The sequence below is a fragment of the Pelobates fuscus genome, chromosome 2 (genome assembly GCF_036172605.1).
Source record: "Pelobates fuscus isolate aPelFus1 chromosome 2, aPelFus1.pri, whole genome shotgun sequence".
Taxonomy (NCBI): Eukaryota; Metazoa; Chordata; class Amphibia; order Anura; family Pelobatidae; genus Pelobates; species Pelobates fuscus.
In genome coordinates this window covers 438,416,251-438,434,388 of record NC_086318.1, presented here as the reverse complement: position 1 = coordinate 438,434,388, position 18,138 = coordinate 438,416,251, and the positions used below count along the sequence as shown (strand labels likewise).

General features: G+C 41.8%; 1 protein-coding gene across 1 annotated transcript in view; it reads right to left on the bottom strand.

Annotated features, from left to right (window-relative positions):
* Window positions 1-1,302: 1,302 nt before the first annotated feature.
* Window positions 1,303-18,138, bottom strand: part of MOCS1 (molybdenum cofactor synthesis 1) — a 56,342-nt gene continuing 39,506 nt past the window's right edge. Inside the window, exons 6-11 of the mRNA XM_063444113.1 lie at window positions 14,723-14,834; window positions 14,223-14,335; window positions 13,927-14,037; window positions 13,168-13,288; window positions 11,638-11,685; window positions 1,303-2,394 (exon numbers count right to left, since the gene is read on the bottom strand). Of these exons, the coding sequence (XP_063300183.1) occupies window positions 1,607-2,394; window positions 11,638-11,685; window positions 13,168-13,288; window positions 13,927-14,037; window positions 14,223-14,335; window positions 14,723-14,834 (1,293 nt within the window). The 3' untranslated portion in view covers window positions 1,303-1,606. The remainder of the gene's footprint in view (window positions 2,395-11,637; window positions 11,686-13,167; window positions 13,289-13,926; window positions 14,038-14,222; window positions 14,336-14,722; window positions 14,835-18,138) is intronic.

Below are 18,138 nucleotides of genomic sequence, written 5' to 3'. Positions count from 1 at the left end.
TTTAGAATTTCTCTCCCCAGTACAGTGTCTAGTTAGACCTCTACCAGTCTACGAAAAGACATGAAGAATTAACTAAACACAGTGCAAAATGTCTATTAATTGTAAATAAGCAGTTAATATAAAATAACACGCTTGGAACTCGAGTGCAACAAAGTTGTTAATCTGGGGTAATTACCTGGACAGCAGGAATATATATGTTTCATATATGCCACGCAGGAGAGAATGGTTCATATTGTATAGTAGCAACATGCTCAGTTTATTAATTATACGTCACCTTATATAAAAAAACAATTAAGACTTGTTTATTTCTAACTCGTTTAAAGCATTTATCTAATGGCATTCATATGCAAAACACGCTGGAATAGCTATAAAAATATATATTAAAAAAAAAAAAGATCTTTAGTATTCTCAAAACTTATAGCAATACTACATCTATAAGAATTTATATTATTCTTTTAATATCAATATAAATCTATATTTAACAATGTACAGTTTTGGTATCTGGTTAAGGCTGAGAAATATGTAAAAAAGTTCTTATAATGAACTAGAAACCTAGAGCGCTCCCTGTGTTGACAGCAATGCAATTTATTTAGATTTTGTATAGAGTGCCAGCAGATACCACAGCGCTGTACAAAATACTGTGCGTTTCAAAGAGAAGAAGGCTGATTGCTGGTTTATCCATTGACTTTGAGAAAAGTATAACATGACAATCTGGTGAAATAATTTAAATGACGGTTATCATAATCCACATTTGAATAATTGAGAAATACATTTGGGAACAAATAGTTCTTGAGACAGTAATTGAGAGTTGCTACTTCTTGCATGCATCATAAGAATGAAAGGCCAAATGCAGTCTAACTGCAAAATATCTGCTTTCCTTTCTATGAGATATTAGCGAGCATACATGCACCTGGAAAATACTGTAACATTTCAGGGCCTTACAAAAAAAAAAAAATAGTGAAAATTTCTTTAACAAATTCTAAAGAGAATATGTAGCATTTGATTGAATGGCTCTAATACCACGAGTTCTGCAGCTGTTACCCTCTCTAGGACCCCTTCTAATATAATAGTGGGTATTTGGCAAAGGTCAGACATCGGGGTCACCTGGAAACACCTGAGGCAAAAAAGGTTTAGGTTGTAGTGTTTTGTGTCGGCTGATTAGGATGTAGGGTTCTGTGCCCGCTGATTAGGTTGTAGTGTTTTGTGTCGGCTGATTAGGTTGTAGGGTTCTGTGCCCGCTGATTAGGTTGTAGGGTTCTGTGCCCGCTGATTAGGATGTAGGTATCTGTGCCCGCTGATTAGGATGTAGGGTTCTGTGCCCGCTGATTAGGATGTAGGGTTCTGTGCCCGCTGATTAGGATGTAGGGTTCTGTGCCCGCTGATTAGGATGTAGGTATCTGTGCCCGCTGATTAGGATGTAGGGTTCTGTGCCCGCTGATTAGGATGTAGGGTTCTGTGCCCGCTGATTAGGATGTAGGGTTCTGTGCCCGCTGATTAGGATGTAGGTATCTGTGCCCGCTGATTAGGATGTAGGGTTCTGTGCCCGCTGATTAGGCTGTAGTGTTTTGTGTCGGCTGATTAGGTTGTAGGGTTCTGTGCCCGCTGATTAGGATGTAGGTATCTGTGCTCGCTGAAAGTCTCCTCTCTGTCCTCCAGTTTTGCTGCAGAGTTTCACCTCTTCAATCACAATGTCATGGGAGACAGCTTTGCACATGTCGTACACGGTTAAACCGGCCACACTGGCAGCAGTTAGAGCTTCCATTTCAACGCCAGTTTTACCATGTGTGCGACACGTGGCTGTGATCTTTACAGCAGATCGTTGCTTGTCCAGTTCCAGAGAAACGTCTACTTGACTCAAAGCTATGTTGTGACAGAGAGGAATGAGCTGGCTGGTGAGCTTAGCTGCCTGTATTCCTGCAATCTGAGCTATGGTCAACACATCGCCTTTCTTTAGCTGGTTAGATTGCACCAAGTCAAAGACCTTTGGACCTAACCGAACCAATGCTGTGGCAACTGCAGTTCGACCTGAGTCAGGCTTCATCCCAACATCCACCATGTTGACCTTTCCATCAGTATTGACATGTGTTAAGTGTTCCGAGGAACTATGCCATTTGGAATTGTGCGTTTCAGACATATTTATTGTCCTCCTGGCATCTTCATCAGAAGACTTTTGTGTAGTAAGGCACTTGGGCTCACGGAAGTCATTACTGTAATGCCGAGATTTAAGCACCATATAATTTAAATTGTTCTTTAGACAGCACAGATATAACAGTCTACTAAATACACTTCTAAATGATCCATCTCTCGGTTTGGCAATATTAGTATATTTTCTTTGATTACTGGGAACATATTTTAGGGAATCCTGAAGGGCTCTGGAAGTTCTTATGTGATCAACTGCAAAATAAGAGAAAATAAACAAACATGAACATGTATTTATTTTTTTAAATTCTCTCTTTTTTTTAACAATTAATTACAAATCAGGCCTTATTTGGCAGCTAAATCCATTACTTTTTTTCAGTTTGGAGTGCTCTGGTGGCAGTATGGCCCTATTCAGCCTACAAGTCAGTGTCTGTATCCTTTTCCCTCTACATGCTAAACTGACCATGTGTATACCCCACTCTTCCATCAATACTGTCCTTATTTCTATCCCTCAGTTCCCACAGATACTGTCCATGTTACCATCCAACTCTCCCCACCAATACTGTCCATGTTCCCAACCCACTCTCCCCACCAATACTGTCCATGTTCCCAACCCACTCTCCCCACCAATACTGTCCATGTTCCCAACCCACTCTCCTCATCGATACTGTCCATGTTCCCATCCCACTCACCCCACCAATAGTGTCCATGTTCCCATTCCACTCTCCCCATTTATACTGTCCATGTTCCCATCCCACTCTCCCCATTTATACTGTCCATGTTCCCATCCCACTCTCCCCATAGACACTGTCCATGTTCCCATCCCACTCTCCCCATATACACTGTCCATATTCCCATCCCACTCTCCCCATTTACACTGTCCATGTTCCCATCCCACTCTCCCCATTTATACTGTCCATGTTCCCATCCCACTCTCCCCATTTACACGGTCCATGTTCCCATCCGACTCTCCCCATTTACACTGTCCATGTTCCCAACCCACTCTCCCCATTTACACTGTCCATGTTCCCATCACACTCTTCCCATTTACACTGTCCATGTTCCCATCCCACTCTCCCCAATTTATACTGTCCATGTTCCCATCCCACTCTCCCCATTTATATTGTCCATGTTCCCAACCCACCCTCCCCATTTACACTGTCCATGTTCCCAACCCACTCTCCCCATTTACACGGTCCATGTTCCCATCCCACTCTCCCCATTTACACTGTCCATGTTCCCAACCCACTCTCCCCATTTACACGGTCCATGTTCCCATCCCACTCTCCCCATTTACACTGTCCATGTTCCCATCCAGCTCTCCCCATTTATACGGTCCATGTTTCCATCCCACTCTCCCCATTTACACTGTCCATGTTCCCATCCCACTCTCCCCATTTACACTGTCCATGTTCCCATCCCACTCTCCCCATTTACACTGTCCATGTTCCCATCCCACTCTCCCCATTTACACTGTCCATGTTCCCATCCCACTCTCCCCATTTACACTGTCCATGTTCCCATCCCACTCTCCCCATTTACACTGTCCATGTTCCCATCCCATTCTCCCCATTTACACTGTCCATGTTCCCATCCCACTCTCCCCATTTATACTGTCCACGTTCCCATCCCACTCTCCCCATTTACACTGTCCATGTTCCCATCCCACTCTCCCCATTTATACTGTTCATGTTCCCATCCCACTCTCCCCATTTATAATGTCCATGTTCCCATCACACTCTCCCCATTTACACTGTCCATGTTCCCATCCCACTCTCCCCATTTATACTGTTCATGTTCCCAACCCACTCTCCCCATTTACACTGTCCATGTTCCCATCACACTCTTCCCATTTACACTGTCCATGTTCCCATCCCACTCTCCCCAATTTATACTGTCCATGTTCCCATCCCACTCTCCCCATTTATATTGTCCATGTTCCCAACCCACCCTCCCCATTTACACTGTCCATGTTCCCAACCCACTCTCCCCATTTACACGGTCCATGTTCCCATCCCACTCTCCCCATTTACACTGTCCATGTTCCCAACCCACTCTCCCCATTTACACGGTCCATGTTCCCATCCCACTCTCCCCATTTACACTGTCCATGTTCCCATCCAGCTCTCCCCATTTATACGGTCCATGTTTCCATCCCACTCTCCCCATTTACACTGTCCATGTTCCCATCCCACTCTCCCCATTTACACTGTCCATGTTCCCATCCCACTCTCCCCATTTACACTGTCCATGTTCCCATCCCACTCTCCCCATTTACACTGTCCATGTTCCCATCCCATTCTCCCCATTTACACTGTCCATGTTCCCATCCCACTCTCCCCATTTATACTGTCCACGTTCCCATCCCACTCTCCCCATTTACACTGTCCATGTTCCCATCCCACTCTCCCCATTTATACTGTTCATGTTCCCATCCCACTCTCCCCATTTATAATGTCCATGTTCCCATCACACTCTCCCCATTTACACTGTCCATGTTCCCATCCCACTCTCCCCATTTATACTGTTCATGTTCCCATCCCACTCTCCCCATTTATAATGTCCATGTTCCCATCACACTCTCCCCATTTATACTGTCCATGTTCCCATCCCACTCTCCCCATTTATACTGTCCATGTTCCCATCCCACTCTCCCCATATACACTGTCCATGTTCCCATCACACTCTCCCCATTGACACTGTCCATGTTCCCATCCCACTCTCCCCATTTACACTGTCCATGTTCCCATCACACACTCCCCATTTATATTGTCCATGTTCCCATCCCACTCTCCCCATTTATATTGTCCATGATCCCATCCCACTCTCCCCATTTACACTGTCCATGTTCCCATCCCACTCTCCCCATTTACACTGTCCATGTTCCCATCCCACTCTCCCCATTTACACTGTCCATGTTCCCATCACACTCTCCCCATTTACACTGTCCATGTTCCCATCCCACTCTCCCCATTTACACTGTCCATGTTCCCATCACACTCTCCCCATTTACACTGTCCATGTTCCCATCCCACTCTCCCCATTTATACTGTCCATGTTCCCATCACACTCTCCCCATTTACACTGTCCATGTTCCCATCCCACTCTCCCCATTTACACTGTCCATGTTCCCATCCCACTCGCCCCATTTTTACTGTCCATGTTCCCATCCCACTGTCCCCATTTACACTGTCCATGTTCCCATCCCACTCTCCCCATTTATACTGTCCATGTTCCCATCCCACTCTCCCCATTTATATTGTCCATGTTCCCATCCCACTCTCCCCATTTACACTGTCCATGTTCCCATCCCACTCTCCCCATTTACACTGTCCATGTTCCCATCACACTCTCCCCATTTATACTGTCCATGTTCCCATCCCACTCTCCCCATTTATACTGTCCATGTTCCCATCACACTCCATGTTCCCATCACACTCTCCCCATTTATATTGTCCATGTTCCCATCACACTCTCCCCATTTACACTGTCCATGTTCCCATCCCACTCTCCCCATTTACACTGTCCATGTTCCCATCCCACTCTCCCCATTTACACTGTCCATGTTCCCATCACACTCTCCCCCATTTACACTGTCCATGTTCCCATCACACTCTCCCCATTTACACTGTCCATGTTCCCATCCCACTCTCCCCATTTACACTGTCCATGTTCCCATCCCACTCTCCCCATTTACACTGTCCATGTTCCCATCCCACTTTCCCCATTTACACTGTCCATGTTCCCATCCCACTTTCCCCATTTACACTGTCCATGTTCCCATCCCACTCTCCCCATTTACACTGTCCATGTTCCCATCCCACTCTCCCCATTTACACTGTCCATGTTCCCATCCCACTCTCCCCATTTATACTGTCCATTTTTCCATCCCACTCTCCCCATTTATACTGTCCATTTTTCCATCCCACTCTCCCCATTTATACTGTCCATGTTCCCATCCCTCTCTCCCAATTTACACTGTCCATTTTTCCATCCGACTCTCCCCATTTATACTGTCCATGTTCCCATCCCTCTCTCCCCATTTACACTGTCCATGTTCCCATCACACTCTCCCCATTTACACTGTCCATGTTCCAATCCCACTCTCCCCATTTACACTGTCCATGTTCCCATCCCACTCTCCCCATTTATACTGTCCATGTTCCCATCCCACTCTCCCCATTTATACTGTCCATTTTTCCATCCCACTGTCCCCATCCCACTCTCCCCATTTACACTGTCCATGTTCCCATCCCACTCTCCCCATTTATACTGTCCATTTTTCCATCCCACTCTCCCCATTTATACTGTCCATTTTCCATCCCACTCTCCCCATTTATACTGTCCATTTTTCCATCCCTCTCTCCCCATTTACACTGTCCATTTTTCCATCCGACTCTCCCCATTTATACTGTCCATGTTCCCATCCCTCTCTCCCCATTTACACTGTCCATGTTCCCATCACACTCTCCCCATTTACACTGTCCATGTTCCCATCCCACTCTCCCCATTTATACTGTCCATGTTCCCATCCCACTCTCCCCATTTACACTGTCCATTTTTCCATCCCACTCTCCCCATTTATACTGTCCATGTTCCCATCCCTCTCTCCCCATTTACACTGTCCATGTTCCCATCACACTCTCCATGTTCCCATCCCACTCTCCCCATTTACACTGTCCATGTTCCCATCCCACTCTCCCCATTTATACTGTCCATGTTCCCATCCCACTCTCCCCATTTATACTGTCCATGTTCCCATCCCACTCTCCCCATTTATATTGTCCATGTTCTCATCCCACTCTCCCCATATACACTGTCCATGTTCCCATCCCACTCTCCCCATATACACTGTCCATGTTCCCATCCCACTCTCCCCATTTACACTGTCCATGTTCCCATCCCACTCTCCCCATTTATACTGTCCATGTTCCCATCCCAGTCTCCCCATTTATACTGTCCATGTTCCCATCCCAGTCTCCCCATTTACACTGTCCATGTTCCCATCACACTCTCCATGTTCCCATCCCAGTCTCCCCATTTACACTGTCCATGTTCCCATCACACTCTCCATGTTCCCATCCCACTCTCCCCATTTATACTGTCCATGTTCCCATCCCACTCTCCCCATTTATACTGTCCATGTTCCCATCCCACTCTCCCCATTTACACTGTCCATGTTCCCATCCCACTCTCCCCATTTATATTGTCCATGTTCCCATCCCACTCTCCCCATTTATACTGTCCATGTTCCCATCCCACTCTCCCCATTTACACTGTCCATGTTCCCATCCCACTCTCCCCATTTACACTGTCCATGTTCCCATCCCACTCTCCCCATTTATACTGTCCATGTTCCCATCCCACTCTCCCCATTTACACTGTCCATGTTCCCATCCCACTCTCCCCATTTATATTGTCCATGTTCCCATCCCACTCTCCCCATTTATACTGTCCATGTTCCCATCCCACTCTCCCCATTTACACTGTCCATGTTCCCATCCCACTCTCCCCATTTACACTGTCCATGTTCCCATCCCACTCTCCCCATTTATACTGTCCATGTTCCCATCCCACTCTCCCCATTTATACTGTCCATGTTCTCATGCCTGAAAATGTCTGGCTTTATTAATTTTTTTTTTATAAATAACAACATATATTTTAATAACATATGGATTTATCTCCTAGGTTGATATGGTTATGGAGACCAACCAGACATAAAGAGATATAGAGAGCAAATCAGATATATAGAGAGCAAAAGGTTATATATTTGGAGAACATTCCTATAGGTTTCAGAGATGATTGCTTCTCACTTATACTACTAGTTATACATGGCCCCATAGTTACAAAAACAATAAACCCAACATAAACAGCATAAGACCTGAAGATTGATATCAACAACAGATATATTGTGAAATGTGGAATTCTAAAGTACTGGTACTAATTTAATTATGTGCTTTCAAAGAAATACTGGGATGTTTCTAATAATTTTATTATGATATTGCTGAAGATGACAGGTTTATAAATGGATTGTGTAGATTTATAACAGTTGTCAGAGCTCTCATTACAGAATGGCCTAAGATACATCTCTGCTTGCCAAGCGTGACAAGAAATCCAGGGACCAATGCCCTTTCAAAACCAGCAAATCTATTGACCTATCACTCACATTCATTGCTGAACTAAAGCAATATTAGGGTCGGTTTTAGGGTCAAGAAGCATCTCTTTAAAAAATTAATAAATCAAACAAAATAAAATTGCAACCACCCTCCCCTCCACCCCTCCCCCCCTCCCCACCCCCCAAAAAGAAATAAAAACTGAAAAAACAATCTGGAGAACACATCCACGCTTCAAAAATAGAGACGTGTTTTTTGGCCAAGAGTTCCGTTTGAGTTCTGAACATTTTCCAGCTGAACTAGTTGTGAGTTTATGGGAGCAAGGACCTCCTGTAATACCGTGTGTCATACAATTTTATTGGTTTACTTTTAATCAATCTTCTGTGCTGTTGCAAAGAGAATTTCAAAACCACCCAAAATAAACTTGTACGAAGATTGTTCCACGTCTACGCGGTTTCCTCCAAACACTCTCATTAGCAGCTCAAACCTTCTGTTTTAAAGTAAAGTTCAACTCATGTCTGCACCCAAGTACAACACGTTAACAGATCGCAATGTATTTTCTTACAATGTTCCCATTGCTGTAATCTAGAGATGGGCAGTTTGGCATCATTTAAAACAGGTCGTCAACACATCACGCTTATAAAACTGACCGGTAATCTGCAATTTGTTCAGTAGCTTGCTTTTTATGGAGTACCAAGGAGGTTAAATCTAAAAAAGTGTAATGTTCATGTTTTATGCTTTTTCTATTATTTTGGTGCCCTGCAGGGTCCTGGTGGAAGTTTTAAATGGAAAACAGAAATGTTGATAAAGAAAAAAGTTAAGTTAGTTAAGATTTATTTGTATAAAATTTTTTAATGTTTCTATCTATCCATCCATTTAGTTACAACCATACTTGCATCTTGTGTTTATTTCTAAAGCTAAAAATTCCTTGAAACTGGTAAACAAGTGATGATAGGATAATGAGTGACGGGGGATAAGAAGGATTCGATTGGAGAAGCTGGTGGGTCTCAGCTCCTGAACTTGATATAAATATTTTTAATATTACATGACGTGACATTCGCCTCTGGATAATAGCTATGGAATGTTGATACTGCCCCATTAAAATTAAGATTGGCCACAGTTGTATCGTATCCAAATTACTGTCTTTAATCCAATATCTGGTCTTCATTCCAAAACAGATATTTCACAGAAATTTGTAGTGTGCTGAATAATTTCGCTCCGGCTGCTGCAGGAATGTGCTGTGTATCAGTGCTTTATATCTTATAATTCAGTTATAAAACCATAATGTGCTTTGCATCCATCAAGGGAGGCAGAGAGAAAAAAATATATCATTCTATAATTTAACAAGAGTTGCATCTTCAAATGAGAAGCTTTCATAACGTCAATAATTAGAAATTAGGAAAGCCTTGAAAGGTTAGCTATACCGAAAAATACAAGGTGTCGAAGGCCCAGACTTGGATTATCTGGTTAGAAATAATTTACAATATTAAGTGGAGTGGCTTTCTGTCTTTAATTGGGATTCGCTCCAATCAGAAGATAAGTGCAAGTCTGAACTTCTGTCAAGTATTTTAATAAACTAAATTAAAAAAAAAAAGGGAAAAAAAAAATATGATCTGCAAATATATATTGATATTTATCATGACGCAAACTGTGTTTACAATTAAAAAAATGTAATGAAATCCCTCTAAAGATAATTAGAGCCTTGGTAGGTATTTCTGTAGCTAACACAGTGCGTGCTTGTGTCTCTGCCGGTCTCTGAACGTGGCAATCTCATCATCCAGTTACTGCGTTTAGGAAAGCATAGGTAGGGCGCATTCTGTTCACACACTGATTTTTAACTTAAATTTTATATTAAATTAGAGAAAAATAAAAATAAAAACAAAAACATGTGTGAGTTTTTAAATTCTTAGTGTGTTTACATTATACTCAAAATTGAAGCTTATAACATCTCCTAAATCAATGAGCGGTAAATTCTATAATTTAATACTTACCTCTTTCTAGCCAGCATCCAAATTACTGCACCATCCGTGTTTATTGAGGTTACATTTAAGAACACACTATTACCTTCCAAAATAACATTGAACCCCGCTTCCCTATTGGTCCTACGTAGAAACACTTATCTAAGCAGGGCACACAGCCAACACCATGATCTATGCACCATTCATGACATTTATGCCCGAACTGATAGACCTCTGTCACTGTACTGTATTCCACCAGCAAAGTGCAAGATGTTATCAGAGGAACGAATACAACAACTAAATGTATTGCAGTTGTGACAGAGAATAGGAGCTGCTATACTGCTGCTGTCAGTCTCTAATAGCATAATAGAGCTTGACACAAAGCCCAAACGAGCCCGAACAAGCCCAAACGAACCCAAACGAGCGTGTGTGGAGGAGAATGAATCAAACTGTAGAAACCTAGTTTATATATAATATAGCAGATTTGTATGATAATGGGGCTACCAGAGGGGTACAGGAAGAATGGGGGCTGTCGTATTATTACACTATTGTCATCCAATTCCTGATACACTAAAAGGAAAAGCCGTAACACACCGCCCAAGAGCTATTTGCAGGTTAATGTAACAGTAGGCAATAATCTAGTTTATATGTAATGTAGCCGATAAAAGTCATAGTGGAAAACATAATCCAACTGTCCCTAGCACAAAGGGGTACAGAGAGATAGAGCCCTTTAAAACTTAGTGCAGTGTAAATAAATTGCTGTTCTATTATCCTGATTAATATCGGTGAGGGCACGACATGGACCCCCAGATAACTCGCTCAACAGTAATCCAAGTCCAGCACTTAGGTCTTTCCATCAGCCTGAACTCCTCATACATAAATTCTGTCCAAGTGATGCGGACATCATCCTAAATTGTGAACTCTTGAAGCGAGAATATAGTAACCCTAAGCTGTATTGTTGTAGGGGAGCTCACACAACTAGAATGTATGATAAGAAAATCAAACTCCAGTGTTAAGTAATAGCCAGGAGACTTGGAACATAAATTATTCCTCAAAATAGCCTGGTAGGTCAGATGAGAGACACTGTGATCATCAACAAGATTTATAGGCACAGAAATGGAAAAGAATCATGAAAAAATAAATCTATTCCACCAACTTATAAACCACATCAGAAGTTGAGGTCTATTAATGTTTGAAGCCCAAGCAGAAACTCTAGAGTACACTCATTCACGCTCACTAGCAGAACACAGACGGCTGTGGAAAGGGAGATAGTAAAATATTGAGTCCTTGATGAAGGTACCTGGTGACATTGAATATTTATATCACTTTGTAATGGAACGAAAATGAACGCAACAAAACACAAATACAATAAACAATCTGTGAAAACATACAAACAGTGCACTGTACGTACTGCTTTGGTCACCCACCAATCAGGATCATCGGTCGGTTCTTCATCTGTGAGATGTTGAACATACCTGAGAATTAAACCAGAAATCGGGCGTATTAAATCAGGAAAGAGATCCCTTTATCCATAGAAATGACTTACATTTAAAATCTATCCAGTTTGGATTTGTTAACGGTACATCCAGTTATAGCGGTCTCTTTATATACTCACAATATATACCTAACATTTCTACAACGTACTTGTTTTGGTGTTTGCAAACGCATCCTTCAATCTTGTTATATTAATTTCCAGATTTATGAAGCTCCCCATACTATACATTGTATCCACAGGATTCACAGTTTTAGCCAAAGGGCATTTCACAAAAACTTGGTTCAAATCTTAGTTTAACCTAAGCATTCTTAATATTTAGTGTTTCAAAATAGCAAATCAGAGTTCAGTAGGGAGAAAGGCTTTAAAAGGGACATTCCAATACACACTATATGTAAATCTCTAGTATTCCAATGGAAACATTTAACTCTGCATGTTTTCCTAGGGGATATATCTTAAAACAGCGTGCACAAGATGCAGTTTGTGTTTTGTGGCTGTCCAATCACAGACATTCCAATGATAGCTCAGTGAGAAGCCTTTGAAAGGCAGGTGCTCTGGGCAGTTGCTGCCTCTTGTCATGAGGAATAACCCCAACATGCAGAGTTTAGGATAACAGTAACAGACTGGATGGAAATGGATACATTTCCTGTCCTTAGAGTGGCTGCTTTAAGATGGAGTGGAAACAAAGTCAAATACAAGTCTAGCTCTGATAAAAGAGAGAGACAGTGAAAACGAGAACCAGCAGAGTCAGGTAAACGTTATATCAATAGAACAGGTAAACCAGTCCGAAAAGGGTTACAAAAAGCCAAGGTCAATAGCAGAAATATCACAATGTAACAAGGAACACTACAGGGTACTGAGAACAGAAACCACGATAGGGCACAGTAAATGGGGCCAGATGAGTTTCAATTATTGATTTTTTTTACCACGTCATGCCTGGGATCCCAGAACGGGGACACCAGACTGACGTGGATCAATCTGAGCCATAAATTGTGTTACATCCCCTGTGTGTCTTTAAGAACCTGCTCCAAATGCTGCATATTGGGCCGTGAGAACAGTTATGGCGTGCAGCGCTCTCGCCCATTCAGAGGTTCACCATCCTATTAACTATCATTCCACCTCTTGAGTTTAGCTCCACTGCGCTAACCAATCCAGGAAGGGACAGTACCAGCTGTCTGATTGACAATCAGGGGGATTTAACAAGGTTCATTTAGAATTGTGCCAATTTCTATTGAAAACAGCTGGTTTGAAGTGTCCCTTTTACCCAGACAACCACGATGCCACAATATCAGGTCATGAAATGGAACAAGTGTACCAAATGTAAAAATTTGAAATAAAAAAAACAGAAAAAAATGAATAAAAACATTTGTAACAATTACAAAAAAAAAAATTATTATTTGGTTCTGAAGATGCTTTATAAGGGGGTAAAACTCATGGACAAACGCATGTTAACCTGAGGACGTACCAGCATGCTGCTTTTTCTTCCGTCCAACAGCTGCCCCAATGATCTGTACCAGCTCCTCCTCACTCGTATTGGAGCGTAAATAGTCTCTCAGTGATACCTCCGAGTTTCCAAAAAGACACACCTGAAGGCAGAAGATTAGAATGTAATTAATGATACTTCCTTACTTTTATCAAGTACACTAAATGAAACAATGTAAATCTACTAATTTAATTACAACGTTACAATATAATGGGATGACAATAACTCAATGTAAAACATTTCTCCTCCCCCAATTAAAATGTAAATTACTCATTGCGTTATTACACAATTCTAACCTGATAAATACAAATAATATGCTTTGCTGTTAGCTACAAATGCTGTGTAAGAGTCAAAGAACGTCTTTATTACCGACTGCAAACACACCTTTTTAACCCCTTAAGGACACACGACATGTGTGACATGTCATGATTCCCTTTTATTCCAGAAGTTTGGTCCTTAAGGGGTTAAACATCAATGAAGGCTTATTCACATCAACATTATCACCTTCTCTTCTAATACAGCATATTCAGTATCTAATACAGCTTGTTCTCCATCTCCCCCCATAGTCCAGGAACATTTGGTGCCTAACTGGATTAACTTAATTCCAGAGTCTATTCTCCAGCATGTTCTAAGGTTATCATCATTTGGTGGTATGTATGTACGTGTCACAATAGATAGAAATTGTTAGGAAAGAGAATATGTTCCTAATTCAGTACGGGACAGTAGGACACAGGCACTTACCTTCAGATTCCCATCGGCTGTTATCCTCAGCCTGTTACAAGAGCCGCAAAAGTGTTCTGACATGGACGTGATGAACCCAATGTGCCCTACGAAGTTTGGCACCCTGAAAGCCTAAAATAATGAAACATAGATAGAATAATGACACACACTATTGATTTCACAGTGATATACTAGTGAATGTAAACTGTGCACAGTGATAGAGTAACATACAAGTTACTGGCAGCCAATCACCAAACCTTGCTCTGAGTTGCCAACCCCCGAAGAGGTAGTTGGAGGAACCTACGACCATTACGTACTTTAGATGTGCTGGATGACTCTGTAGGAAGTTTTTCCAGGTCTGGCCACTTCTGTTTGATTGTATCCAACATCTCCTGATAGCTCACCATCTTCTTGAAGTTCCATTTATTGCCTAGGGGTCGTAAAGGGGGAGGGTGAATTTTTGAGCATTTATCACTAAACACATACATGTGGACTTGCTTGTGAGATTTGTTATTCATTCATGTTAAAGTTGTAACCTTCCAAATACAATTGCTAGTGCCACAGAAACAGAAATATTTACTTAAATGAGTACTCCAGGCACCATAACAACTTCATACAGATTCTGCCAATTTACAATGTAAAACTTTGCAATTAAACAGCTACTGAAAGCCTAAGCCTGTCCATATTTTATTTTTTAACTTGATTTATTTATGCATTCAGTAGGGTCCTCCAGTGTCTGCGGATTTTAGCAGCAGAGATAATTCAGCTTTGCAAACAGAACAGTCAGCAAACCAGCACCAACATAACGACAACTTACCGTCAAACGGCATGTACTCAATAAAGCGAACCTCCAGAGGCTTTTTCTCTGTAAGTGCAACAAAATCCAAGAGCTCATCCTCATTTAACCCTCTCATCACCACACAGTTCAACTGTAGAGGGCAAAGAAAGGGTTAATCACAAGTGAATGAATAAGTAAAATATCAGAGAATATCAGAATCAGTCAGATCATACAGATTCATTAACGTCACGAGGGCAACAAGAAATCTGTACTGGCTACAATGTAATAATGAATCATCTGGGCAATCTCAAGGCTTATACAATGAGACAATGTCACAATTTACATTGAATCCATAATTGTGTCATCTGCATTCAAGCATGGGTTGATATAATCGTCATATTTCACCAATGTAAACATCCACTATGCCACAACGCTCTCTAAAAAAATAAATATCATAGAGTATTTCGTTTGTAAACCTGGATATAATAAACTTGAATATTTTCAATATTAGGACCTATTTCCCATTTTTTTACATTATATTTTGTTAGAGAATAGAACTTAAGTTGAGCTGTGAGATAAAATGTCTATGATCTAGATCATGGGTCCTCAAACTCCGCCCCCCCCCCCCCCCAGATATTGCTGAACTACAACTCCCATGATTCTTTGAATTACGTAGATAGCTAGAGAATCATGGGAGTTGTAGTTCAGCAACATCTGGGGGGCCGGAGTTTGAGGATCCCTGTTCTAGATGTTTCCATTTATTGAACATACTGGGTGGGTTCCTCCCAACGTCAAATAACCACTGCTATTCTAATGACTGAGGAGAAGGTTTACTTTTTAAAGTTGTGCATACTATATAGGTAGAATTGATGGGGGGGAGCTCTGTCTGATGAATGGTTTTAAATAAATGAGGACATTTTCATACATTTCTGAAGATCACCTTCCTCTTATTTGCATCCGTTGTATAAGCAGCCAATCAGCCAATAGGCACACAGATGCATGCTAGGAACGATCATCTTCTATCACACAGCGACTCAATACCAGCAAAGTAGCAATCTGCATCTATGTGCCAATAACGAACACAAACAGAGGCCTGTTTGCTGAGAGTACAAACTGATTTATTTTTCCCATTAATTCATTAATTTTCAGTTCAGTAAAATTATCTTATATCATTTCTGATTCTCTGTAGTCCTGTAGGTTAGACGCTTTTAACACAAACATGGCAAACACCTTTTAATTGACGGTGATTTATTAACCGATCATGGTTAGTGAAGTACTGACGGCAAAGTTTGCAGTATCTAATAGTAATTAATGCTCCCTATATAAATACACTGAGATTCCTACTTCCACAAGCAACACACCTCCCAGTGTTGGTATTAGGGTTTATGGCGCAGGGAAGCCTAAATCTACACTCTCTCTACTTATTGGTCAAAAATTGTATTTACTTTTAACAGACCTAATTTAAGTGAAATCCAGTCCTATTTTCTACAGACACGTTAAGCACCTGGAACGGGAATCAAGGACACAGAAAAAATAATGGGGGGGAGGGTCAAATCACTAAGTATTACAGGATGTGTATTATGGATACAATTACAAAAATAGAAAAAAAAACTAAATTGTTCCCCCAAACAAACACACACAAACTGGAAACACGTGCCCTGGCATCAGCAGGGTTTACAAAGAATGTTCTTGGATGGTGCGTCTTAGCACATAGTAAACGTTTATTAATGGCGAGATGGAGTGCGCCTGGTCAGCGAGCCGCGCCAAACACGAGAGATTACAGACAAACACACTTTGTAAAGGGCGACGGCCCAAGAGGTAATGGCAGGAAAAGCTTCCTGTTTTATCACGTAATAATCCAAAATAAAATAAAAATAAAATATATGCTAAAGCTTTTAAATAGCACCATTTTCATGGTTTCTCTCAGGCATCGGAACAAACTGTAGGAGCAACACATCAATTCATTTCAAGAAATGTAAAAATAAATAACAGAGGGGTTTACTTACTAAACACTGAATTGTGACAATTGAAAAAAATAAATAAATACAAAGTAAAGACTATTGTATTAATATATATATAAATTCATGCCTTGAAAAATTAAATAAAATGAGAAAATAAAATGAAGGGGATTGTATGATAATAATAGTTATTCACTAAAGTTATAACCAAATAGCAGAACTGGAAGATATTTCCATTTCGGGCCACTTGAGCAGGACGTATTAAAGGGACACTTCATACACCCAGCTCATTGAATTGGTCTGGGTGCAATGTCTCTATGCAAAGCTAATTATTGAAGTTTCTAGACATCAGACGGCCACTAGAGGCGATTCCTGCTGATTAGGTGACGGTCGGTCGCCTAACTGACGCTGGACATCCTCGCGTTCTGGAGAAGGACATCCAGCATCAGTAAAAAGCCAATAGGATAGCATTGAAGCAATGCTTTCCTATGGGGAGGGCCCAACATGCATGAGAATTAGCTCCCCGTGTCAGGTGACCTCAGAGGAGGCAGAGCTCTGTCCCAGCTCCGAATTAGGTGAGTACAGTAAGAGTTTAATGAACCTTACAATGGGAGGGGGGGAGGGGGCAGAGCTCTGTCCCAGCTCCGAATTAGGTGAGTGCAGTAAGAGTTTAATGAACCTTACAATGGGAGTGGGCGGGAGGGGGCAGAGCTCTGTCCCAGCTCCGAATTAGGCAGAGCTCTGTCCCAGCTCCGAATTAGGTGAGTGCAGTAAGAGTTTAATGAACCTTACAATGGGAGTTGTTTGTATAAAGTCTGCCGAACACTAGCCTTTAAATTCTGGTGTCTAATATTTTGGAACTGCTGTATTTCTTACTTGCAGGACCGGTGCAAGGATTTCTGCCACCGAGGGAAAGATCCATTTTGCCGCCCCCTCATGTCACTCACTCACTCACTCACTGACAGACACACACACTCACTGACAGACACACACACACACTCACTGACAGACACACACAGAAACTCAATGACAGACACACACTAACTCACTGACAGACACAGACACACACACACACACTCACTGACAGACACACACTAACTCACTGACAGACACACACACACTCACTGACAGACACAGACACACACACACACTCACTGACAGACACTCACAGAAACTCACAGACAGACACACACACACACTCACTGACACACACACACACACACACACACACTCACTGACAGACACTCACAGAAACTCACTGACAGACACACACACACTTACTGACAGGCATACACTCACTCACTGACAGACACAGACACACACACTCACTGACAGACACTCACAGAAACTCACTGACAGACACACACACGCACACACACTTACTGATAGGCATACACTCACTCACTGACAGACACACACAGACCCTTACCGATTTACTGATAGACATACACTCACTCACTGACAGACACACAAACACACACATACACACAGACACTT